At 42.2% G+C, this 25,854-nt stretch overlaps 1 protein-coding gene across 9 annotated transcripts in view; it reads left to right on the top strand.

The window, feature by feature from the left end:
- PKP4 (plakophilin 4) overlaps positions 1-25,854 on the top strand; it is a 275,173-nt gene that overhangs the window by 117,444 nt on the left and 131,875 nt on the right. For all 9 annotated transcript variants that reach the window (XM_090045672.1, XM_090045670.1, XM_090045673.1 and 6 more), the window contains one exon: positions 10,259-10,371. In XM_090045672.1, the coding sequence (XP_089901798.1) occupies positions 10,259-10,371 (113 nt within the window). The remainder of the gene's footprint in view (positions 1-10,258; positions 10,372-25,854) is intronic.

Genomic DNA, 25,854 nt, shown 5'->3' with positions numbered 1-25,854 from the left:
CAGGTATTTAAGTATATTTTAGTGACAGGAGGGAGTGCATGCAAGTACTTGACTGAGATTTGTGTTAAAAAAAACATTTATTTGAAATAACATAAGAAATGAAATGGGAAGAGATAGGGGGATAGGAAGCTGGCCTACTTGATCTTTTGTAGACCACAGTTCTAAATGATTTAGTAGGCACAGGGGGTGGTTAAATGGAAGCAGTTTTTTTCATAGTTAATTAAAATGAAACTAACAGAATGACTAGAGATGGCCAAAGAATCCCTTCTTGATTGCTTTATAACCTGAAGAGCCTCCTGTTTCATGCTACAGATCCCCCATTGAGGCTGGATTCTCTGTCTCCTATTCCAGCTTATTCTTCTGCAATACTGCCCTCTGTTTCCCAGCCATTTGTCTTCATCTGACACCCCTCTGTTCCTCTTGCTGCAGGAGGAGTGTGAGATACCAGCTACACATCACTGTTGCATCCTGGCTAGCTGCTGAAGAGATTTCAATCTCAGTCAAATCACTTTCAATTAATGTTTTTATTTCTTTGGAATTTGCAGTGGCATCCTGTTAATTATTTAGTTGTTAATAATCCTTCTAGAAAAACAGGGTAGACGAGACTTCTAATTTTAATATAAAGCAAGTTGATGAAAATAAATTTTAAAAGGCCAGTATGTCAAGCTTTTATATATCATGACAAAAATGAAATGGGTACATCCCTTTTTCTTGTTATTTGTTTTTGTTTCTTTTTCAGGTCCCTCTTAATATCTATAAATAGTTTTGTAGAATAAAGTCCTAGTTTCTACAAGTCAGTATAACAATAAACAGTCTCCTACCTCTTTGTGCATAGGTCTTGTCTACCTTTTGGATGGAATATCCGCTGTACTCAGGTGTCTGACTATATTGATTTATAACAGTGGTGCTCAACCTTCCAACCCCATGGGCTAGATGAGTAGCATGGGGCCATTTCAGCCAGATCCAATACAGGGTTAATCCGCAGGTCAGATACAGCACACTGGCCCGACCCTGTGGCTAGGGACAGACATTCAAAAAGCCTGAGCCTGAATTGATTCAATCTTTGCAGGTTAGTCTAACCTGGCTAGGCTGAATCACTTTGTAACTGTGCAGACATCCCAGAAATGCAGGCACATGCCTGCAGTGGTTCAGGTGAGAAGCCAGGGGGTGCTTAAAGCAGCCATCCCTTGCCTTTCACAGTGCTGAGCTGATGGGGGCAAGGCCAGGCCCTGGCAGGATGCTCTGTTTCAGGTATCCCCCTCACCCCTTCTGACCAGTCCAGCAGGGAATTGATAACAGTGTTTATCACCCCATTAAGAAAACAACAGAGGGACATTATCAGCTACATGTTGATTCTGCTTTTGTCCCGTCTGCCACAGCATGGACCATAGCCAGCATGTGGCCTGCTAGCTAATGCTGAGAAGGATCTGTGTAAGGCAGAGAGGACAAGAGAATAATCCCTGCTGAGCAGGGAGTGGAGAGGGGGAAGCAGAGGGAAGCCAGGCAGATGCCTGCAGTCTCTGCTGAGCCTCAGCCAGGGAGCAGAGGGGAGGAGCCAGCTCTGCTGTGGAGCAGAGAGCCCCGCCCAGCCCAGAGAGCATGCGAGGATGCTGGGGGAGTCTTGTTTAACTTAAACCAGCAAAGGGTCTGGGACAGAAGTTTCATAAATGGGTTTGACACAGATCAGTTAAGTCTGATACTACATTCAACCAGGTTTATCTCAAACTGGTTTCAGCCATTTTCAAACCGGTTGATGTGCACTGAACATCTGTTCTGTTACAGGCTTAAACCAATTTCTGATCACTTAAGCCAGTTTATGTATAATGCCTGTCCCTAGCCTGTGCGCCAGATCCAGCTTCAGAGCAACCTGTGAACCAGTCCTTCTGCATGCTAAACCATGACATCCGGCCCTCAGGGCTTTCCAGAGGTCCAGAAATTTAGAAGCAGGGAGCAGCAATTAGTGCTGCCACTGTTCCCTTCCCACCAAATTTCCAAACCCATGGGGAGACCTGCAGTCTGAATGACAGAGCTTCACAGGCTGAAAGTTGAGCACTGTTGCATCATAGCATCCACTGGAGTATATGTGTCTTCATACCACTACAAAATTGTGAGCATTTGTATGATATTAGTATCATTATTTGCTATCATTTTGCTGATTTTAATATATAATCTAATAACTATTTTCTAGAAAGTATATAGCTTTCACAGATTTCTCTATTTTCTAGATAATAGCAGCTAAAATGTTGTTACAATTGAAATGAATGGAAAATGCCAATCTGAATTCAATTTTGGGGTATGAACATATGACCTGCCAAAATTTAAAAATACTTTTCAGGCCCACATACTTTTAGGACTTGGGAAATGGTAGATTATTTCAAGCATTGACATGACTAGCACTGTTTTTGTGTATTTTAAATCAGTCAAGAAGCCGCCTGTGTTCATGGCATTGTCCTTTTGGTTTAACAAACAGAGTCTTTTCATAAAGTACTTCTAGTTGCACCTGTTGATTAAAAGGTGAATAATTTCCTGGCTATTGTATTCTATCTATACATTTGTCATGAAGCCGTTTGGGAACTCATTTTCAGACCATTATTTGATTATATTGCTCAGACTCATGATTGCAATAAATATACTTTTAATTAACTGTATATCATGAGTGTATCAAATAACACTTTTTAATGAAGTACTTCAATTGAAGTTAGTTTCTGCTTTGCATGTGTGCATATGTGTGCATGAGCATGTAGGAATATATATGCATGTAAGTAATGATAGGAAACTGTTCCTACTCACAGAGTTGTCTTGTAGAATTCCCAAAAGGCTGCTGACTCACTCAGAAGAGTATTGAGAAGACTAGTGAGGATGCTTTTCTGGTTGTGTCTTCAAGACCTATGTATAATATACTATTCTGGTTTGATGGATGGATTTAGTTGCTTGCTTTCTCTACAGGAATGGAGCATGAGATAATGTTGATTTTAGGAAATACCTGAAAAGAATAGCCATGGCAGTTGCTTCCATTTTGAGGGTAATATGTTGCCTTTTGGATATAGGTCAGAGTCTGAAGGCCTGTTTAGACTTCCAGCTGATAACTCAATGATCAGATATGTTTCAGCTGAAAATGCAGTGTTTTCCTCTCCCTCTTCTCTTTAAGGAAGTTGAAAGCTTTGGAGAAAAAAAAATGTGTTAAAAACAGTGCTCAAACTGGTCTGCGGGTCAAATCCAGCTGACAGAGCCATGCATTTGGCATATGGTACTCTCCATGGGTCCAGAAATTTGGCAGTAGGAAGTAGCCCTGCCACCATTTCCCCCGTTGCCAAATTTCCAAGCCCTGTGAGCCAGATAACATGGCCGTGCATGTGGGGCAGGGCCATGAATGCAATGTGCCACTGGGCTTGACCCAGCATGCAGCATGTGGCGCCAGGACTGGAGCCAAGTCTCAATCCAGAATGTGGGACTGGACCCTTGTGTCAGCCTGGACCCTTACTCCAGTTCACCTGCAGACCAACCTTACAGTACTCATCTGGCCCAAGGACCACTTTCTGTCTTAAAAGATCAACTAATTAAGTGCTTCTTCACTTAGGTACATACAAATATTCAGGGAGGTTAGGGGTGCGTTATATCGGGTTAAAAATGGCCATCTGATCTAAGGCATATCAAAGGAGGCGGAAGAGGCTAGCAGAGGGACTTGGGGGAAACAGGGCTAATGGGGCCCTGGCAGGGTTTGGGAGGATTGAGGGGATTGGCAGGATTGGAGAGGTTCTCTGTTTCTGCCAAATCTACCCAGTCCCCCCCTTCCCCAGGCTGCCCCCAATCCCACTGAACTGCCCCATATCCTGCAAAAACTGTGCCTATGGCTGATTTTACTAGTGTTCACTCATCCTGGGAACCTGATTGAAGTAAGGGGTGGGTAGATAAGGGGGATATGGCAGGATGAGGGGGCTGTTGGCTTTGGAACCTTCCTGGAACTTCTGTACAGGTTGTACTTAGATTGACTTAACTAGGGATTCAAATAGAAGGTCAACACATAGGTGAACTAAGTTAGATTGGGTGGCCATTTTTCACATGATCTAACTTCCCCCTAACCTTTCTGAATGTCTTAACATAGCCTTACTTTTATGTACTTGATCCTTTAAGAGCTTCAGCATACAACTGTCCAAGTTATAAGCCAGTTTTCTTTTATAGCCACAGTGCTTTACATAATATGATAGAATAAAAGAGTTAGTTATGGAGGTGAGACCAGGATCTCTGTATCAATGCTTATACCAGGAGTTAGCAATGTTTTTGGGCAAAGTGCCAATACCCAACCTCAGCTTGTAAGATGTTGGTGTGCCAGGACAGACAGCAGGGGAGCTGTGAGGTGCCTGATCTTTCTTGTGGCAGCACAGCCCCATCCCCTTCCCCATGGTCTGCCCCAAGGCTCACATGCCGTGCTCTGGCACCCATGCCAGCAGCTGTCTACCCCTGGCTTATACCAAGAATAAAGTTAATTTCTTAAACGTAGTGCACTATTATTCTCAAAGTAACAATAGCATCTTGTGAATTATGGCTTTACAATTATTCAATTTTTTATTTTAAGAAAATATTCCAGATTTGAGATTGGAATCAGTAGCAAGGAAAGTTTAGAGGAGAACTTCAGTGATGAATGTTTCCAACTTTTGATAAACAATTTTGACAAGATAAATTTATATTTAAAAACAATCTTCCCAATCGTCTTCTGTGTCTTTGTCCAGTGAATGAAGCTGTTGTTGCCTTCAAAAGGATCTTCCTTTCTATTGACTGTACTACAGAAATAAAAATTATTTCCCATTATAAACATGGAAAAGTTTCAGATTTGCTAGGTAAATTCTGTAATTAAAAAAAATTCAGTTGATCTCACTATGTTAAATGAAAATACTTTTTTTAAACTTATGAAGTATATCTGGCAGTGCAAGAGTTTAGCAGTGCCCTGTTTTATTTACTAATGATAACTCTTTCTTTGCCTATGTAATATCAAATAATAATAACCATTATTCTGCCTTTTAATTTTTATAATTTTAATTTAATTAAAGCTCATGGTTAAAATGCATTCATTTTTTAAGTGTTTTTAAATTACAATTTTTATCTTCCCATGTCTGGAATCAACTAGTGCTGTTTGATTTTGGGGGGAAAATTGGCAACTTTCTCCTTGAAACTAGCAATTATACAAATACAGTATAATTTCTGTAATAATTATTTTTGTTTTCATTCTGTAGAACATATTACTGCTTGGTATTCTTAATTTTTATTCTACTTTCAAATAATATAAAGTCATTTTTGGCATGCATTTTATATTACCAAAAATTTATGTTGTAAAATTAAGAATGCTGTGCATTATGGGATTTTTTTTTTCATTAAGAAGCAGTAGAGATTTGATCTGTAGATACAGAAAAGCCTGCTAATGCATTGAGTTTCAATATGAAGTCACTGTAAAGTAATCTAGGTTGCTAGGGCATGAATTTACAGTGCCTTGGGCTATTGATTTAATAGTGCAATCCCAATAATCATGCTTCCTGTCATGCCAAAAATGATGGGACAAGAGATTTTTGGGATCAGATCCAAATTGCACCATTACTACTTGCCAGTGCAGGGGGTGCCCAGCATCATAATCTTGCAAGTTGAAAGCTGGGTGCCCACAGCCCAACATAACCCAGTGCAGATTGTCGGTCCCAGCCTCAGGACTGCACTAGGCCTGGTTCAGATACCTGTAGAACTTCAAGAAAATATTTTCATAATAGGTACAAGTAAAGAGGGTTTTTTTTATTAATATTGTGAGTAGGGACTGTGTGTTTGTACACTTACATATTAGCCCTGTCATGGAAAGTTTAGTTAATTTGGTGATTTGGAGAATCCTTCCCTGGCTACTCATTTGTTAAGTATGCTCCTTAGCCTATGAATTTTCAAGGTCAACAGCTTCAGTTGCATACTGTAAACAGATGATGTCTAGCAGCATTTTCCATAACTCCTGCAGGGGAAAAATCAGTCAGTATATGAATAACATAGCATGAAACTCAGGCTCAGATTTTGCCAGGAGATTCAGTTGTGTGAATGTTTTGGCTATGCAAATACTGATATGAAGGTCTAGAATGGGTGCTTATTGCACTTAGGGATTAAAGCATTATGAATAGTGAGTCTGTAAGTCAGAGGTCGGCAACCCCTGGCACACATGCCGAGCGTGGCATGCAAGGCCATTTTGCTTGACATGCTGCAGCCAGCCCCAGCTCCAGGCAGCTGTTGCCAGCAACGGAGCCCAGGCTGCTCCCAGCAGGGCGTGAAGCATCCCAGCTGCCTACTGGGAGCAGCCCAGGATCCTGGCTGGCAGCAGCTGCCCAGAGCCAGCGCCAGCTGCAGCCAAGAGGCTCCCAATAGGTGTGCCGGGCTCTGGGCGGCTCCAGCATCAGCTCCACACTAGTGTGTGCAGGCACGCCTCAGAGCGGGTGGGGGGGGGAGGGGCCTGAGACAGTGCAGCCCTGTCTCTCCCCCGCTCCTGGGACAGAGGTGATGAGCCCGGTGCAGCTGTTTGTAGCCAGCCCGGGCTCTGGGCAGCTGCAGCAAGCAGCAGGCAGAGAACAAACAGCTGTGCTGGGCTGCACAGCTCTGGCATTAGCTCTGTGCTGGCAGCAACTGTGCCCACACTGTGGATTTCAGTATCTTTGAAAGTCAGCTCATTTGTTTCTGTCATTAATAATTGCCTACTGGTTGCCCCCTCCCCCACTTCCCCACCCTCTGCCAGTTGGGTACAAGTTCCACTTACAACTTTATGGGGGGGAAAAGCAAAACAAAACAGTGAATGTTATTTTGATGACTATTTTTTCCTTAATGGCTGTGCTTGGAAATCTTTCCTACCAAAATACAAGACCTGTGTGCTTTTTAAAAAAATAAATTTGGATTCTAATAGACTACTAATAGTTACTAATAGAATACATGTAACGATCTATGGATAACAAATAGGCAAAATGTATCCCAACAAAATTCTGTATTGTTCTGCAGCAAAGTACAGCCATCTGCCAACCTATCTCCATTTAAGTGCTTCTCTTGTCATCATTTCCTAACAAAAAAAATTGAAGAGATGTTGTGAGCCAAAATTTATGGTGCTGTCAATGCCTTCTGCAAAAGGTCTGTAGACTAAAAGACTTGTAATTCTCTTTTGGAAAAAAAGTCTGGCCCCTGAAAAACATTAAAATGCAATTAGGATTGGAGGAATTTTTTGCCACAGGGGGAACAACATTTGGGGCAGGGCATAAAATCCCTCTGATTCCAATTGTACAACTGTTGAGCTGCCCCCAACTCAGTCCTGAAGATTGGGCAGAGGGCAGCTTTGTCCCAAAACTAGGGCTGTGCTCAGATCCTTGAAGGTTCCTGGACTGTTGGGGCTGGCTCTTAAAATCAGCTGATTGTCAGCCCCAGCCACAATACTCCCAGCAGCATTCAAGACTCAGGGATGTCCAGGCCAGGTCAGCTGATTGTCAGACCTAGCTGTTAGTTCTGGGTCCAGTTCAAGATCTGGTCCCCACAGCCCTGGGTCTCAAACACACCCAGGACTGTCTAGATAGACCAGGTAGGAAAATCAGCTAACTGTTAGAGTGGGTTCGAAACCCTGGGCTATCTATGCAGCTGATTGTTGACCTATGACTCCAGCTGCACGCATGGCTTTTAGAAGTCCTGAGGCACCAACACTGGGATTGGGGAAACTCTCCCCCTCCCATCTCTTGGGATATCTAAAAAGTTCAGGTTCAGCTTGGCTCCCTGTTATATAATTTGCACATAACTTTCATCATCTCCATTTCCAGCCTCCACTTATTACCGTTTCCATCAGGGCAGGTGATGGTTTATCTTTCTTCAACTTGCTTTTAGACCATTATTAAGACTTTCCAGTTATTTACTCACTTAAAGATGTCATAATATATTCAACGAGTCTGCAGATAACATCTCTTGGATTCCATCATTCTTTTTCAAAAGGTTTTTAAATGTTACCTACATTCAATATATGTTCAAAAAATATATTGCATTTCCAAAAAACTTTCAGCAGAGTAACACTGCAGTCTTTTCTAATAATATTCTCACTTTCAACCAGCACTGAACTTTTGTTTTGGTTGTTTTATAGCCCTTATTCAACCAGAGCTCTACAGTTGTACTCTTTGTTAAACTCACAAATAGGAATATCCAGAGGCCAATCAAAAGATATATTTTAAGCATGTGTCTAATTTGGATCCCATTGTGGATGTGCATGGGCTTCATGCCCATGCATTTGGAATCTTTTCCAAGCAGTAGTGTACAGCTGGGTGTATATAGTCTCCTGTATGAGGAATCTGAAGTGTCTGCTATCTTCCTTACTGCCTGAGCCAATGAGACAGAACCTGGATGATGTCCCGCTGGCTACTCATTCTTAATGTGTTACTTGGATATTTACCAGATTATTCATCTGATTATAATGTCTAATATCTATTGTCATGGCATATTCCAAACCTGGCTCTGCCTGCTCCAGGGTTAGTAGGGAGTTTGTTGGTATCAAAGCTGCCACTACCAAAAATACCAGAGTTGTTCTGATTGGCTTTGAGGATCCCAGTGAAAGTTCTGTAGACTTCAATGCCTAGTTTCCCATGTCATTGTGATGGAGTAAGGGTTTTAATGGAATATTTCTCTGTTAACTGTGTATTCACATTGTTATAATTAGGGTTTGGTATTTGACTGGTCAAATAAAGTTGTCAACCAGTCAAATATCAGTCAGAAAATTGCTAATATGATCAAATCATGCACAGAAGAAGCACAAATTTTCCATTAAGAATTTTTGCAAAAAAAAAAATCATATTTCAATCCAGAGAACTGCAAAAATATATTAATTCCCCATAAAATTGCTATAATCTTTGACCAGTCAAAAAATATGCAGTCTATTGACCAGCTTGCCAAACCTCTGTTGCAAGGCAGCTATTGGCACATTTTGGACGCAGGCTGAGAATATGGCCTCAGTTTACCCAACTAGCTTTTACTTAGAGAATTAAGCGTTAATATGTCCCTATTGTTAAAAGAGCTGACCGTGAGCTGGACAAGAGAAAATGGAGTTCCAGCAGCACAGTCTGAAACTCCTACAGAACATGGCTGTGTCAAACCCACTTGCATGGCAAAAGTTGTTACGTTACCCTTTTAAAAATATCTATTCTGTTTAGGATTCTGATGCTTAAACATTTATTGCAAGCAGCAAGATTTTTTTGGGATGATATCTTTTATTGAACCAACTGAATGGTTGTGATTTAAAATTCTAAACCTTTAGAATGCAAGTCATTCTTCATCAGGTCACATGTATTAATATGTATTAATGAACATTTATTAATATTTAAAAAACCCATTTCATTTCACTTGCAGAATGTAAAATGCATATAGAAGTTGAACCATATGCATTTAAAATAATACTGATGTTCTAATGTCACCTGTTTGATCATTTATGAAAGCTATCTATGTAAAAGTAAAATCTCTCCTCTTGTAATATGATTTGATTTCCCTCAGTGATCTACCACAGAGCAGAGTATCATTTCTCTGTGAAATCTCAAGCTTTTAGAAACAATAAGCAACCTCTGCTTACCATTGTTTTACATGACTGCATCTGAGGCTGTCGGAGAGGGATGGTGCAAGTGTAACTGAGAAAACATAACAAGTACTAGAATGAGAATTTTTTTTTACAGCTCTCAAAAGTGGAGGAATGTCTATGCAACATTTCTGTCAACTTTCAAACTGCAATTGTGTTTAAATTTTTTAATGTAAAATCACCATGTACTGCAGCTGAGGGCTTAAAGTTTTGTAGCTAAGAATGACAAGCTGCAGTATTCTCAACAGTTGCAGACATAGTTAAGTATGTTTTCAAGTTTCAATCAATGTGTCAAAGTGCAGCAGCAGAGGAAGATACTGGAATAACTGAAATCATAGATCATATAGCAACAGATAATAAATGTCTCCTATTTATGCCACAGATAGCTGAGCATTTTATTCTTTTCCTTTTTCCTTTTTTTAATGGGGGAGGGTGGGAAATTATGTTTATGCTACCTTTGGTTTAAAGAGCTATAAAATGTATACTGTATTATTCCAATAGACTATTTTAGCTATTGAAGAGTTGTTACAAGGGAAAATCATAATGCATTATTACTGTTTCATTATTGATCTACACTCATTTTTTTTAACTCTGATACCTTGGATTAATAGGATCTCATCTAACTTATAACACCCAGAATGCCTTATTTTTGTTTTGAAATTACAGGAGCTGCAGTTTCAAAGACTCACCAGAGAACTGGAGGTGGAGAGGCAAATTGTTGCTAGTCAACTAGAAAGATGTAGACTTGGAGCAGAATCACCGAGCATTGCCAGCACAAGGTACAGGCCTTGATGTCTTTATTTTTGCATCCCCTCGTCGTTTTGGGTGCTACGTGTAATTATTTGTAAGGTTGCTGATCAGTTTACAGTTACTTAGCATTCAAAAATGCTGATTCACTACAGTTGAAACTATAAAGGCCTCTTGTTTCCTATCTTTTACTGCAGTGCTTGTAAAGTTTTAATTATTCCCGGATTGTCCTAAATCAAAACAGAGTAGAAGAAGAATTTATCATAGTAATTGTTATGGACTTGGCTTACCCATATTTAGTGAAAGCAATTTTACTAATTTATTTATTTGCAGTAACTCGGTGATTCTAATCATTAGTGGTATAATACAAGGATGTGAATGTTATACTTGTGTTTCCAAATACTTCCCAGGAAATGTCCAACCAGAATTCATGTTTATATTTAAATTTATTTGTAACAAAGTTGCATGCTACCGTATGTATTTAATAAGTCATCTAGTTTTATCAGTCTTTTAAAATTTTGTTCTTGGTTTCTTTATGCATACTTTTGAGTATATTTAAAATGGTATAATATAATGCTATATATTTGACACAATATGTCCATTTTAAAATGTAGTATTACATACTGTATGTTGTAGGTGTGTAGTAATTACAGTATATTTTTTCATAATTAGAAAGCTTTCATATGCCAAATGTGTTTAGATTATTAAAATCCTCAAGCAGATTAAGTGATTGGTAGCAGATTGGAACAAGTCCAAAAGAGAGCAACAAGAAATATGTAGATCTTTAATAGGCACAGCACACTAGGGAAAGTTAGAAGTCCTGGGATCATTTTATCTAGAAAAGAAAATATTGATGGGGTGAGGGATTTGATAAGTCTCAAATGGGAGGGGGGGACCCCCGAAAAACAGTTGTTATAAAGAGGATGGCTATCAACTCTTTTTTGTGTCCACAGAAGGTAAGACATGCATAATGAGCTTAAATTGCAACAAGGGATATTTAAGTAGACTATTAAGAAGAATCTTTTAACTATGAGAGCAGTTAAATTCTGGGACAGATTACCTGGAATGGTAGTGGAATCCTCTCCTTTGAAGTTTATAAACGCAGGTTAGGCAGACTTTTGGCTACCCTGCCCTGTGCATGTCGTTAGACTTGATCTCCTGAGAGCCTCTTCAGCCCCACATTTGTGTGATTTTTATAATAACCTTTGAAAGTGAAGATTCTCGTTCTTAAAGCTTTTTTACATGAACTATCATAAAATAACTACCTAGGCTTCAACTTCCAGCAGACCTCTTTAACATTCATTAAAAGAGCAGCTCCTTCATACATGCAATTTCTTGTGTTTTAAATACCACTGGTTTCTGTATTCTTTCAAAAGTAACTTTTGTTTTGATTGAAGGGACATCCTTTTTTGGAGCTAGAGTATTTAACTCTATAGATATCCTCTTCATATTGGGTCCGAAAACAAATCTCCCAAAGCATGGCCAACTAATGAAGTTCACTTCCTGTAATCTTCAATTTCATACTTTAAAATACTTTACCTCAGTGGTCATATGATAGTATTGTTACCACATAACATGTTTCTGCTTGTAAAATATTTATATGTACTGTGAAATACCTGACAAGTGGAAATACAATATTCCCCACACCATTCTTTGTGTTGTACTTGTATCCAAAGGTATGTGAAGGCCAAAAAAGGAGGTTTGTATTGGATGCTTCTTGGTAGGGCGTTCCAAAGCCATAGTTATGTCTTGCCTCCAGGTATCTTCTGTTTAAACCTTCAGTACTCCAGTTCATTTTACCAGACACAACAAAAAACATTCTGCCTTGGATAGATGGTCCCCAAACTTCATCGTTTTACTAAGTCAATATCCTCAGTTATGTAAACAGGGTTGGGCAAGCACCAGCCTCAGGTGCTGATTTAGAGAGGCAGCCCCCAGAGAACCTGCACCTACTACTACCACAACAGTGGCCCATGTTTTGCAGCTTGCAGTGCTCCCACAGCTGCAGCAACCCCTACATGAAGGGGTAATCACACAGCCCTTCCCTGCTCAGCACCCCCTCTCCCTCCCCCCCACATGCCTTCAGCACCAATATGCCTAGCTACATCTCTGCACATCTTTATTATACTCTAAATAATCAAGATGTCTCCAGTTGTTGAAATGATATAGTATCGCTGTTATTGCTGTAATAAAAAGGAAATATATTACCATAAAGGTAATATAGGGGTAATATATTCCCATAGAGAGGTAATACATTCCCAAGAGCTTTATATCCCCATATACAAGGTGGGAACTTGTATTCTGTAATGGCTGTAAATGTAGTCTCATTTCTCTTGCAATTGTTTCTGTTGTGGTTTAACAAATGACCATTTACATAATTAAGTTAATGTGTTTTTCTCTAAATGTCCATTAGCACTCAAATTAAGGCAGTTTGTCGTGTATTTTAGTACATGTAAATTATGAATCTAGTAAAAATCTCCAGGCACATACATTATCAGCCAGTATCTGTGCTATATTTTTCATAGCTAATAATAAAAGTACTGTGCATACTTTTTAAGTGTTATAAAGTCTGACTTGAAGTACATCTTACTGGTAGTTTTATAAATAACACCTTAATTGAACAGTAATCCAAAATTCTTCATATTATTACTTGATATTGAGCTGTATTCTGTGAAAAATAATCTGCCCAAAGGTAATCTACCCAGGAGCTTTCATAACAACTTGCAGATACTAAGCCTCTGAACGTTAGTGTTGGTTTTTATTTTTACACGAAACCCTGCCTTCCTCCTTTTTTATGATTATACTGTACCTAGCTGAGAAAGTAGTTGTGTGCCATCCAGAAAGTAAAATGCCTTGCTAGGGGCTGCTATGAGAGAACCACCTTCTTGATTCATTGTCTGCATGCCAGCTTCTGATGAGGTCCAAAGCTTTTTTCCTCTAGGATACATTTGAACTTGGATAATCTGTATTACTTTTTATTAATATTGCATGTGCCTCTGTGTGTGTAATAATAATCCATTACTTGCTGCACAAAACTATATAAATGGAGTTGTTAGAAGAACCAAGCAGGACAGTTAAAACAATGGCCTAATTAAGGAGTATCCCAAGAAACAGAAGTTTCCCAACAAATAGAACAACTTCTAATTCTGACGACATAGGGTATGGACTAGAGGTGCACTGATACATCAGTCTATATTGTATTGGCACTCATAAAAGGAAAATTGACACTATCAGTGACCGGCTTTTTTTGGCTGATGTGGCTGATAATGTCGCCAATAAATGCTGTATGTGTGCATGCAGCCGCAGCACGCATTGGGCCAGGAGTGCAGCTCGGTGGCTTGGAGAGCAGTGTCTGGCTGGTAAGTCTGTTGGGGAGAGAGGATGTGGGGGAGAGAAGGGACATGGGGGTGCAGATTGAGGCCCACACAGTGAGGGAAGGGCTGGGGCAGCCCAGCCAGGATGGAGGAGGGCACAGGATGGAGCCAGTGACTCATCCAGGGGCTGTCTGGAGCAGCCCCAGTCCCAAGTGCACAGCAGGCAGCCAGCCCTCACCCCATGCACATATCTGGGGGGTAAGTGCCCCCTGCATGCCTCGCCCAGGGGTGTGTGCAGTGGCAGGAGCTGCTCCCCCTCCCTGTCCTCTGGATGAGCTGCCAGCATCCTGCACACTGCCACACCCCAGATGGACAGCAGTTCCCCCTGCCCCCCTCCCTCCCTCACCACAGGGGGCCTAAATCTGTGTGTGTGTGTCCACACATACACACATCCCTTCCCCTCAACAGACTTACCAGCTAGACATTGGTCTCCAAGTTTCCAGGCTGCATATCAGCAATTGGATTGGCATCAGCCGATGTGGCTGGTCAATAATCAGCCATTGGTATTGGTCAAAAAAAATTTTATTGGTGTACGCCTAGTATGGACACACAGAACACTTAGACCAGTTTAAATGCAGTCTAAACCTGAAATGAACCTATGTACCAAGCCCTTTAAACTGGTTTAAAGTGACTTGAAATGGTTAAAAAATGAACCTGGAAAATCGCAGTGCACTGGGTCAAGAGTACATGAATAGGGTGTGGAGAGCACCCTGTTCAAGTTCACTGATGACACCAAGCTGTGGGGTAAAGTGAAAACACCAGCAGACAGGGACCGCATCCAGGCAGACCTGGATAGGTTAGAGAAGTGGGTGGATCTGAACAGGATGCAGTTCAACAAGGACAAGTGCAGGGTGCTGCACCTGGGGAGAGGGAACCAGCATTATGGTTATAGGTTAGGGGCTGATCCTCTCGGCAACACACAGGCAGAGAGGGATCTTGGAGTCAGGATTGACTCCAGGATGAATATGAGTCACCAATGCGACAAAGCAATAGGTAGAGCCAACCGCACCCTGTCATGCATCAACAGGGGCATCACTAACAGGTCCAGAGAGGTCTTGCTCCCCCTCTATGCGGCACTGTCAGGTGACAGCTGGAGTACTGTGTCCAGTTCTGGGTGCCGCACTTCAAGAAGGGCGTGGAGAACCTGGAGAGGGTCCAGAGGAGGGCCACTCATATGGTTGAGGGCCTCCGTGGCCAGCCCTATGAGGAGAGGCTGAGGGACCTGAATCTCTTCAGTCTCTGCAAGAGGAGACTGAGGGAAGATTTTGTGGCTGCCTACAACTTTATCAGGGGCCAGCGTCAGGGAGTCGGGGAAAGTCTGTTCACCAGGGTCCCCCTTGGAGTCACCAGGAACAATGGCCACAAGCTGAGGGAGGATAGGTTTAGGTTAGATATTAAGAAGAACTACTTCATGGTAAGGGTGGCCAGAACCTGGAATAGGCTTCCCAGAGAGGTGGTGCTCTCACCTTCCCTGAAGATAGTTTCATAGTTTCATAGATCTTCAAGAGGAGACTGGATAGGCATCTGGCTGGGGTCTTATGACCCCTCCCACCCCCAGTGCTCCTTCCTGCCCATGGCAGGGGGTTTGACTAGATGATCTGTCTAGGTCCCTTCCGACTCATTGATTCTATGATTCTATGAACTGGGAATGCTACATATGGACGCCAGGTGTTCCATGACATAGGTCTGATTGGTTCTCCAGCATCACACACTCCATCATACCTTACCCCCTCCACCAGGTTTATGGCCATTACTCAACTGACTGTTTTTTGCCCCCATTTCTTGGCACCTCTTATCAGTGAGTTCCCTTACATTGCTTGTTCAGTATAAGCTTTCTTCTAACAGCTAGCTGTGACTTCATTTCGTACTTGACTGCAGCCCCTTATTATCCCTCAGCCTGTGGGAACCCCAAACTGTGGGTGCAAGCTCTCCCTTCTTCCCAAGCTCCCCAAATCAAGTAAGCACACTGCTGAATTCACTCAGGTTCAGGCTGCTGAACTTTCATGATCTCATGTTTAGGAGAGGAGGGAAAACATCCCCCAGTTACAGGTCACCAGCCCCGGGGCGTCCCCAAAGGTGGATTCAAGTACTACTCTCCCTTCACTCCCAAGTACACTGGACTGGGTGCTCACACCTACTCCTAATGTTCAAGCCACAGCACTTTGATACTTAAAAGGTGACTGTGCTGTGGCATTGAATGCATCTGAGCCACAACAGTTGTGAATGGGTTCCCAATCAGCAACATTTGGGACTGGCTCCATTGTTGCATAATCTGTCCACACCCATAGCTGTCTTGCTAAGGCTAAGAATAGACATCAAAGGTAACTGTAGCAGCGTGGGGTCCTAGGGATGGCCATGATCTCCCCTAGCGCCCCCTACCGTGCCAACGTGGTACTAAAGCACCCTCACATCTCACCCGCCACGTCTTTGGTGTTAACAATGAATAAGGGAGGCTGCCTTTTGTCCTCTCTGACACGGTGCTCTGATGTATCTCGGTCTCAGTTCTATTTTGGGTGACTCAGTGCACCACAGTCTTATGGGCTATGCGTGGCTCCAACCACCCCTGTACCATGCCCCAAGCCTCGCAGATGTACCAGAAGTTGTCTGGTCGATTTCCCTTTCTGCACCCTCACTGGCACTCTCTGGCTTGTCTCAAACTGCCTGCTCTGGGCACTTAGGGCTCAGGCGGCCTCAGCCTTACCTGGCCCCCCTCCCAATCTTCTGCTCCCCTTCTCAGGGCTGGGGTCAGTGCACCCCTGAATGCTGTGCCCTCTCTGGCACCAGGTTCCCCACGCTACCGTGGAGCCCCTGTGAGGCCTCTTTCAACCCCTAATAGCCTCACCCGGTCCTCCAGTGTAACAACAAACAATAACACAAGCCCCTGGGCTATAATACAAAGTTAAACCTCCTGGCTAAGCATTCTCCAAACCGCACCACATCTCTCAGAGGCTTATACATCCAGGTCTTTTTCTCTTTCCTACATTCAGGGCCGAGCTCTTTCCTCAGTCAAGCAGTACTCCTCTTTTCTGGCTGCCAGTTGAGAGGGAGAGCGAAAGAGCTCACAGCCTCCAGTCTGTCTTATAGTAGTCAGCCCTCCCCTTCCGGTCAGCTGACTCTTCAGGTGTGGGCCCTCAGCTCATCCTGGTTGCCCCTAGCAACCAGCACCTGAGCCACTACTCCAGCTTTCCAAGTAGCAGGCACCTTAGTGCCCTGCTACAGTAACACTAAGACAAGAGCATCCTGAGCCACAGGAAAGGTGGTACAGTAAAAGCTCTGTTATTTGGCATCCCCTGGGAAAGGGGGATGCCAGTTAATCAAATATGCCAGTTAATCAAATGTGCACTGTCTGGTGCACTCCCTGGCACCAGTGTGCCGGGGGACAGGGAGAGGGGTCCTGCACAGGCTGCTTTGCCGCAGGCCATAGGCCAAAGAAGAACTCGGCTCATGGTTGCAAAACTGGAAGTCACCGGAAATGGGACTTCCGGTTTCAGTTTTGCCGCGGCCCTTGGATATCAGTTAGTAGAGCTTTTTGGCTAATAAAATGCTGGTTAACACAGCTTTTGCTGCATGTTGACTGGTGAGCTGTTACCCAAGGAATGTCTGTGATCTATGAATATTGATGAGCTGGTCGGGAAATACACAGCCAGCAATCAGGTTGCAACCAGGATAGTCTGTTTCTTCCAGCCAGAAATGGAGGTTAACTGGGTTGAGGGGAACTTAAATAAACCCCCAAAAATTGGCAAGTTAAGACTGGGATGCGAATAAGACCGAGTTATATGGGAGAGTGGTACTGTTTTATTTTTTGTACTTTGCTATACATATGTTCTGTCCTTGAGGAAATTAAGATATAACGCTTTATTTTAAAGATGCTGTTTTTGGATCACTTTAATCTACTTTACTGGTCGCAGGTCCCTAGCGTGAAAGGGATGCCCAAGACAGCTGGGGCTGGCACTTTAACATAATTCAGAAATGAAAGGAAGAAGAGGTTCATAGCCCAGAGATTCAATCTGAGAGAATGGACAAACATACTAAGCTGTTTTACAAAGTGGGTGGTGAAGCTGTTGCTTAGGAGCACATGTCAGCTATCATATTTTACTTATGCCTTCATGTTGCTGCATGGCAGGGGTGTCGAACATAGGGCCTATGGGCTGGCTCTGGCTGTGGAGTCACTCTGTTCAGCCTGCCAAGCTACTGATGAGCAATAGGAAGTTTGGCGGTGTGACTGGAGGAGTGGCCTACTGTAGAACCTGGGGCCCTTGGGCCCTGGTGGACGTAGTGATAGTGAGCAACAGCTGATACAGCCGTGGATACAAGGCAGCCACTTGGCTCATTGCAACCACCACTGTGCACTTGCCCTATCTCCTTTGTCGCCGGTCCCAGCACTGTCCTTTCTAAAGCCACTGCCACTACACGCCCTGAGCAAGAGCTGGAGCCACTGCTGCCACTGCGTGTGCCCTGGGCCAGAGGTAGAGCTGCCACTTTTGCATTAACATTCCTTTAACCCAAAAAAAGACATTGATTGCTTTATTGTATGTCCATTACCACACATTACTTCTAACCTATTATTGTGAATTCAGCCCTGTGATTCTGAACCAGAGGCTGTCAGTGATATCAGATTGTGTGTAAATTCTGTGATGTAGACAGAAGTCTACATGTAAAGAAGAAAGATAAGTAAACCAGGTGAAAGGCTGGTTATACTAAACTCCCATTTGGTAAACACCTCTCCCTCCTGTCAGCAGGTACAATTGCTATGTAACTGAAGAAAATTGAATACCATTGAGAAAAAACTCACACTTATTGGCACCAGTTTAATCATTTTGTATCATAAAGACCTGAATACATAATTGTTACCAATGACAACATAAAGTGTCTTGTGCTCTTGCAGCATTACAAAATAGCCCTGCTTTTGCTGCATAGTACATTTTTATCCTATTTTTAAAATGTCCTGTTGACAATACAGTAAATAGTCAACAAAACAACTCTTCAAGCAGTGAATGGTTGAGGTGCAAACCTCTAAAAGTGCAGTTTTATTTGGAGCAGTTCACTGAAGCACAACTCTTCAAGCAGCCATTTTTAATTACTTCTCATTGTCATTCTGATCACAAACAATTTCTGCCACAGGTCAGTTTCCTCCGGGATATAAAAATCCAACTTATAATGGTCCCCATCAGCTGGAAATAAAAATATATATCTGATTCTCTCATAGGACATTTATCTTTAAGGTAATTCAGTCAGTATTTCTCTTGATCTGAAGTATTCAAGCTAATTCAAGTGGTCTAAGGCTGTGGCTATATGAAGATTTTAGTTTAAACGTAAGGGTTTTAATAACTATCAGAATAGTTTGTTTGGTCTGATTTATTTTTATGCAGTTTGTGTTAAAATAACAGTGTTTCAGAAGTACTCCATACGAATAAAATATTACATGCTATAATTACATGCTGTAAATTGAATATTTAAAATTTTTGCAGGAAAACGATATTGACTGTACTTTAATGCACACGAGGATGTTTCGTATATAATGGCAGCCTTTTCTGAAAAGTGTCAGCATGATGAATAATCTGGATGAGATCAGGCAGACCACAGTGTAGCATGAACCAATTCTTGTTCCATCGAGAATTAACATATAAGATCACCTGACAGCTAACCCACCTGATAACCGTCTAGACATTTCAGTACATGAAACATGTTTCTGCCTGAAAGAAATTTAAATGTTGAACTAATTGTTTGGTGTGATTTTTGCTGAATACATCTAGGGCTGCTTGCAGAAGTAAAAAACCCAAACAAACAAAAAACACGCTTTACCTGAAGAAGCAGTGCATTACTTCAGCCCAGCTCTTCAGCATCTATAAAGATTGGGTGCTTTCAGCTAAAGCTGATTCAATTGGCTGTTAGAATGCCAAAAAGCCTTACTAAGCACCCAGTCTTTACAGACATTGGGCAAGCTGGGTGTAGCACACTGTCTGTTGTGGGCATGTGCAGGGCTTGGCGCAGGAATGCACCGAGTTTAATATGAAGCGCCATTTTGCGGGGGGAGAGTTTACATCTGCAAGCAGTCTAGGTTTTTCAAAGCGTGACCTCATTGAAACTTTAATTTCCAATAAGAGCAGGCTAAGCTTTCTTAGTTAAAAAATGTGGAATAATGTTGTATATAACATGATATTAAATACTTCACACTTCGGAGAAATCTTGTTCGAAATGACTTTCATATTATTGTATAACATCATATACCAATCTTTAATTATAAAGCAATGCAAAATTATCTTTATGCTTAGCTTATTTTTTGCAAAACGTGTTGATGAATCATCCCAATAATTAACATTATTTTTATACTAATATCAACACTGATGTTGACAGTAAATATATGAATTAGTTTCAGCAATTACAATCAGTGCAACATATAAATAAAATAACTGGACTTCTACTCTGTTGGAGAATTAAAAGGACAGTAGAGTCTAAAATTCACATAAAATACTGAGCTAAAAATGAGCAATTTAAAATCTGATTTAAGATGACCCTAAACTTAAGATGACCCACCCCCAATGATTAGATTATATACATGAAAAATGTATATATTTGTTGTAATTTTCCATTTATAGAATCTAATTATTGGAGGGACATCTTAAATTCATCCCCTCCACAGATGTAGGGGGGACAGTTGTTGTGTGAAAATGGAGCAGCTTGTGCCTGTCCCTGCTACCTTTGCCCACCTGTCCTGCCCCTCCACCCAGCTTCTGTTCCCCTTTTTCCCCCCCACCAGCAGGTGGGGGGAGCATCTTTGGCATCTCCCAGCATGCCTCATGAGCTTTCTGAGCTGCCAAAAACTCCTGAGCAGAGCTGAAAAGCTGAGCCAACCCTGACTGGGGTGTGGGTGGTGGGGAACATCTGGCTGCCCACCTAGACCTGATCCAGCAGCAGCTTGTCATGGCATGTGCCCTCATAGCCACAAGCCACCAGCTGGCCATCCCATAGATGGCCACCCGGTGGAGCCTGTGCCTACCAAGTACGTGTGCATGTCCTGGATGCCTGTCTTTCCTCCACCAATGTTGGTGGCCCCAGCTCCGCACAACAGCAAGCTGTCCAGATCCCTAAAGCCGTGGGCCATGGATCTCCAGCTCCAGGCTCCGCTGGCCCTGCATCACAGCCACCACTGCCCACAACTCAGGCTGGCCAGGCACTGTCCCCATTCACTTAGTGCACAGAGGCACATAAGAGGCTACACAGCTTGCATACACACAGTAGTATTCCCTGCATTCTGGAAGCTGTGGACATTAGACCAAGTGTCATAAAAAGACAGACCCTAATTCAGGGGTGGGCAAAATGGGAGGCTGCTAAAAAAAAATTTAAATTAATATTTATCTGCCCCTGGCTGGCTGTCAAAGATGACAGCAGCCAGGGCAGTGGGACCCAGGGGGAAGCTGCTGGCAGGAGCCAGTTGCAGCAGTAGCAAGGCCTGCTGCCCTGCCCCTCCCATCCCCAACCCCTGCCTTAGCAGAAGTTTCTGGCCTGGGAACCTGGGGCTGCTCCTCACCTCCTTTCACCAGAGAGGGAAATGCAGATAAGAATGGGCAGAGGGAGGAGAGGATCGCTGGTACAGCAAGAGCCAGTTGGCACCACACGGTTCTTAGCTGGCAACTGCACAGTGCTCCTCCTGTGTTCTGTGGTCCCAGCTCTGCAGCTGGAACCATGTCACGCCAGAGCTGCAGGTAGAGAGAGGCAGGCACAGGGTAGAAGTGGCAGTGGGGGCAGGTGTGAGGGAGGGGGAGTGGCAGCTGCGGGGGCAGGTGTTGGGCTGGAAGTGGCAACGAGGGCCCCAAGCTCACAGTGAATAGCCTGCATCCAAATCGGGGGGGGCCACATGCCCCCCTATGTCTTCCCCAGGAAGTGTTCACAGTGGTGGGGAGTTGCCCCCCCCACCCTTCCAACCTCCCCATGCCCCCTGGACAAGCTTCCTATGGCTCTGTCCTGCTTCCTGCCCTGGCCCTGGGTCCCATTCACTGCCCTGGCTGGGCAGTGTCCCCTGCCCCATCCCTGCTCCGCTCCCTCCCTCACTGTGGGGTCCTTGGTCTCCCGCACTCCTGTTCTGCTCCACAGACTTACCTGCAGGGTGCTGCTCTCCCCACTGCCCAGCTGCATTCCTGGTCATGCACATGCGTGCAGCCAGGCTGGGCTGTGCACGTGCACACAGGGTCTGGGGCCCCAGCCAAACATCATATTGTATTTATCGGTGAACAATATTGGCTACACTGGCCAAAAAAAGCTGATGGCTAGTAATGTTGATTTTCCTTTTATTGATGCCAATCCAATATGCAACCAAAATATCAGTACACCTCTGTGTAGTATAGATGTTACTTATGGTTCTCTGACCTACAGCACTGATACCACATCCATACAGGGTTATCTAAGAGCGGGACCAGCCATTTTTACAGCATTCTGTGTGTCCTGACTGTCTGTTCAGTTATGGCTTTCTTTGTGCCTACTGCGCAATATGTGTAATTTGTGTACCTGACCCTTATTAATAAATGGGTTGACTAGGATGGAACTATTATATAGGTGAGAATGCACCATTGTACATAACATCATAAAATCCTCAGTAGTAATTATCCATCCCAGTCTTTCTATAGCCTAATATTGTTTCACATTTTGCATGCAGATATATATTGAGTAGAGTTTTCAGTAAGTTTTCTCTTTTATCTTTATTACGTACAAAAAGTAGGTGTCTCCCAACATACTCTGCAGTGAAAACTTTTTCAAAGAAATCTACTTGCCTTGTCAGCAATGTTTGTATTTTCCTTACCTATACACTTTTACTGTCTGGTAATCAAGTGAACACATTCTCACGTTTTCAATTCTTGATTTATTTGAATTATTTCTGGTTGGCTGCTTCTGTTTTTGCATATTTATTCTTCAGGAATTAGGAAAGCTAACAAAGTTACTTATCTTGCCTTTGACCTGCAACAGCATACCCTCCTTTCTCTTGTCCCGAAGAAGATTAGACTCCATATTCTGAAGGACCATGTGATTAGAAGTCATTGGAGAGGGAGTCAGTAGAGCAGAAGACATTGCAAGGATTTGTTATACAGAAAGATTAGATAGTAGCAGTCCAGATAAAAGGAATCCTACTTTATTGTGTTCCACAAATTTAATAGGACGTCTTATTATTCAACATTTGTATCATATGCAGTAAGTTTAGGAAACAGCCAGAGTGGAGCATTAGTTAACTTCTTCAAGGGTGGTGTAGCATCCATTCTGCCAGCTTCAGTGCTGCCCGCAGTAGGTATTTTTGGACCCCCACCCTTTCCTCTGGGCAGCACCCAGAGTTGCTCCCCTGGTCATCCCTTTTCAGTTATGCTACTGATTCTGCCTTTAGTGTCCTGGGGTCCTGGAAGTAGTGGTACCTCTTTCAAACATAATTGCTTCCCACTTGGGTATTGTACCTCCCCAGCACCCTCAAAAGGTGAGGCTTGACATTAAAGCCACAGTTAAAAAGTTAAAGGCTCATAAATGATGACTTGATTTGCAAACTACAAACTGGATGTGTTGGAGTTTTAGCAGTTGCGAGTGAAGAAAGTCTTAGTATCAAGCATCATTGTCTTAAACTTCAGAGCAGGCAACTCTGTAGAGAAATTGTTTCCTTTGAATCTACCATTAGTCACATGGTCTTCAGCCCGAGTGAGTGAGTTCAAGGCAAAGAGTTCAGTTCCTTGTGGAACCTCAGCATTTTCTCATTGAGGCTGATATGCATGTTGTCTACGGTAATCTATTTCAAGATTTGTGTTTGGGGGTGGGGAGGGGGTTTAGGGCTTGTTACCTTAGCCTCAATTACAAATGAATAGGCAGAAGTGTTTTGTTGTTGTACTTCTTGTGAACTTTAAGTTCACAAAATATTTACGGACAGTTTTGCACGTGCCCCGGGGATGGGGGACTGCGCTTTAATTAGAGCAGCTCCAAGAGCTGCTCTTATTAAAGCACCACAGCATCTTGTGTATCAGTGTTCAATGAGCTTTAGATAAAGTGCCCCATGGCCATTTTGAACCGTGGGGAAACTGAGACACGAGATGAGGGAGCCTACTGGCGCACAATAATTACCATGCTCCAGCAGACTCGATTAATTGATTAATGCAGGCATTTTCAATCTTTTTTAAGGCGTGTACCCCTTCTGGGTACACTTCTGGTAGAGCCAGGCAGGACCTATGCAGCCTGCAAAGGGAAGCTGCTTGCCTCCACGCCCCCGCACTGCCCTGCTCCTGGAAGATTGCAGCACAGGGTGGTGGGTGATGTGTACCCCTGGTTGACAACCCCTGGATTAATGTATTATGTATATCCATGGCTGGGTTGCTGTCATATGACAATAATTTTTTATGAGCTTTTGAATTTACTTTGAATAATAGGCAAGTTCACAGTTACTAATTTTTATGAGGAAGAAAGAAGTTTTATTTTATTGAGGAGAAGCAACAGTTCCTAAATCATTTCTCTTTTCCAAGTTGTTGATTTTATTAACATGTACAAATTACCTTTTTTTTTTTACAGAACCCAAAAGCATATTGAGCATTTTACAGAAAAATAGAAATAAATATGCAACCTCCACCCCAAATAACCTAAAATTAGCAAAGAGCCTAATTTAGCAAAAGTAAAGGTAACGTGATAGAAGGAAATGAAGTAAAAAACCAAAGTTAGAATAGTAAATGAGAAAGAAAACTAAGTAGAATAGTGTTTGCAAAGTTGAAATATATCAGTTAGATGTGAAATGACAATTGTGGTGGTAAGAAACAGCATCTGGAAACTTCTAAATGTGGCCACAGTACTTCCTTATGGGAACTTACGGGATTTCCTACTTTCATGTATCAGTGTGACATCCCACTATGGGAAACAGTCTCCTTTCATACAGCAATACTTTGTACACCTCAGATCTGCCTCCATCACGACTATTGTTAATGTATTTTTTAAGTGTCGTGTAATTTCCCCTGGGCTATTACTTTGCAAATATAGGTTTAGTGAAAATTACAGTAAAACAGTTGCTTCCAAGCTAATAGGGTCCAGTCTTTTAGTTCCACCAGTAGAACTATTTTGTGGAAAATTTATGCTTTCAGATTCAGAATTCCCAGATTCAATCTCTACAAACAATACTGTCAAACCAGAAAGCGGGGCTGTTTTTCTTAATGTGTTTTGGACATGAATATGTAATTTCTTACAGGAGAATTATAAAGGACAACGTATTCCATGATAGTTATGAGATGGGTTTAACTAAAATTGCATTTTAGGACTATTAATTCATCTCTGGAAAAAAATGAAAATGCTCAGGTTCAAGCATGGCTGCTTGGCTGGTTTATTTAATATTTACTTTATAGTAGCATATTGGGATCTTTGTCCGTTACAGAGGCCATTGTGCCAGACACTATAAACTAAAAATATTCTCCACATCAGAATTAATAAGCTAAAGAGCTAAAGACTAAACACAGCATTGAAGTTCAGTTGAAAATTATTAAATTGAAAAATATACTAGTAACCTGTATAGAAAAACAGCAAAAATGTAAGGTCTCATTATACTGTACTTTTCCTGTTTGTCAGTGGCCATATAATGATGCATATTGCATATATAGAACTGAATTTAGGCAATTTTGTTGGAAACTAGTCATAAAAATTGCAAGGTATAAAGAGACTTCATAGCATATGTAATAATTGAAACGGTATTCTTGTTGTAGATGATTAAAATGAAAAGTAAAAGACAGATTAACTGATATATGATTGTAACAGACAGTTCTCAAATTCTGACTGACAGTAACTCTGAATAAGCAACAAACACAAGTCCACATGAATAAACCATTTGCCATTGAGTGCCTGACAGAAAGAAGATATATCCCCATAATAAAAGCCTACTCAAGAAAGAGACTAAAAACGTGTCTTTTGACAAATGTTTTGAACAAGTTTTGTGATAATTTTTTACAAAATTTGAATGTTTAACTTTCCAAAACTTTTCCCATTTTGAATGCTATATGGAAAAAGGTTTTATATTTCACATTTTCACTTATAAACTTGCAGTTTCACTTTGGATATTAAAATGGATATAGTACTGGTGAAAGGCAGTGGTCAAAACCGGGGGCAGGCAAAGTCCAGCCCATGGACCAGATCTGGCCAACAGTGGAC

Source organism: Crocodylus siamensis, chromosome 4 (genome assembly GCF_052110815.1).
Source record: "Crocodylus siamensis isolate JL-2025a chromosome 4, ASM5211081v1, whole genome shotgun sequence".
NCBI classification, from domain to species: domain Eukaryota; kingdom Metazoa; phylum Chordata; order Crocodylia; family Crocodylidae; genus Crocodylus; species Crocodylus siamensis.
The sequence above is the reverse complement of the archived record's forward strand: the minus strand, read 5'-3'. Positions and strand labels throughout refer to the sequence as shown.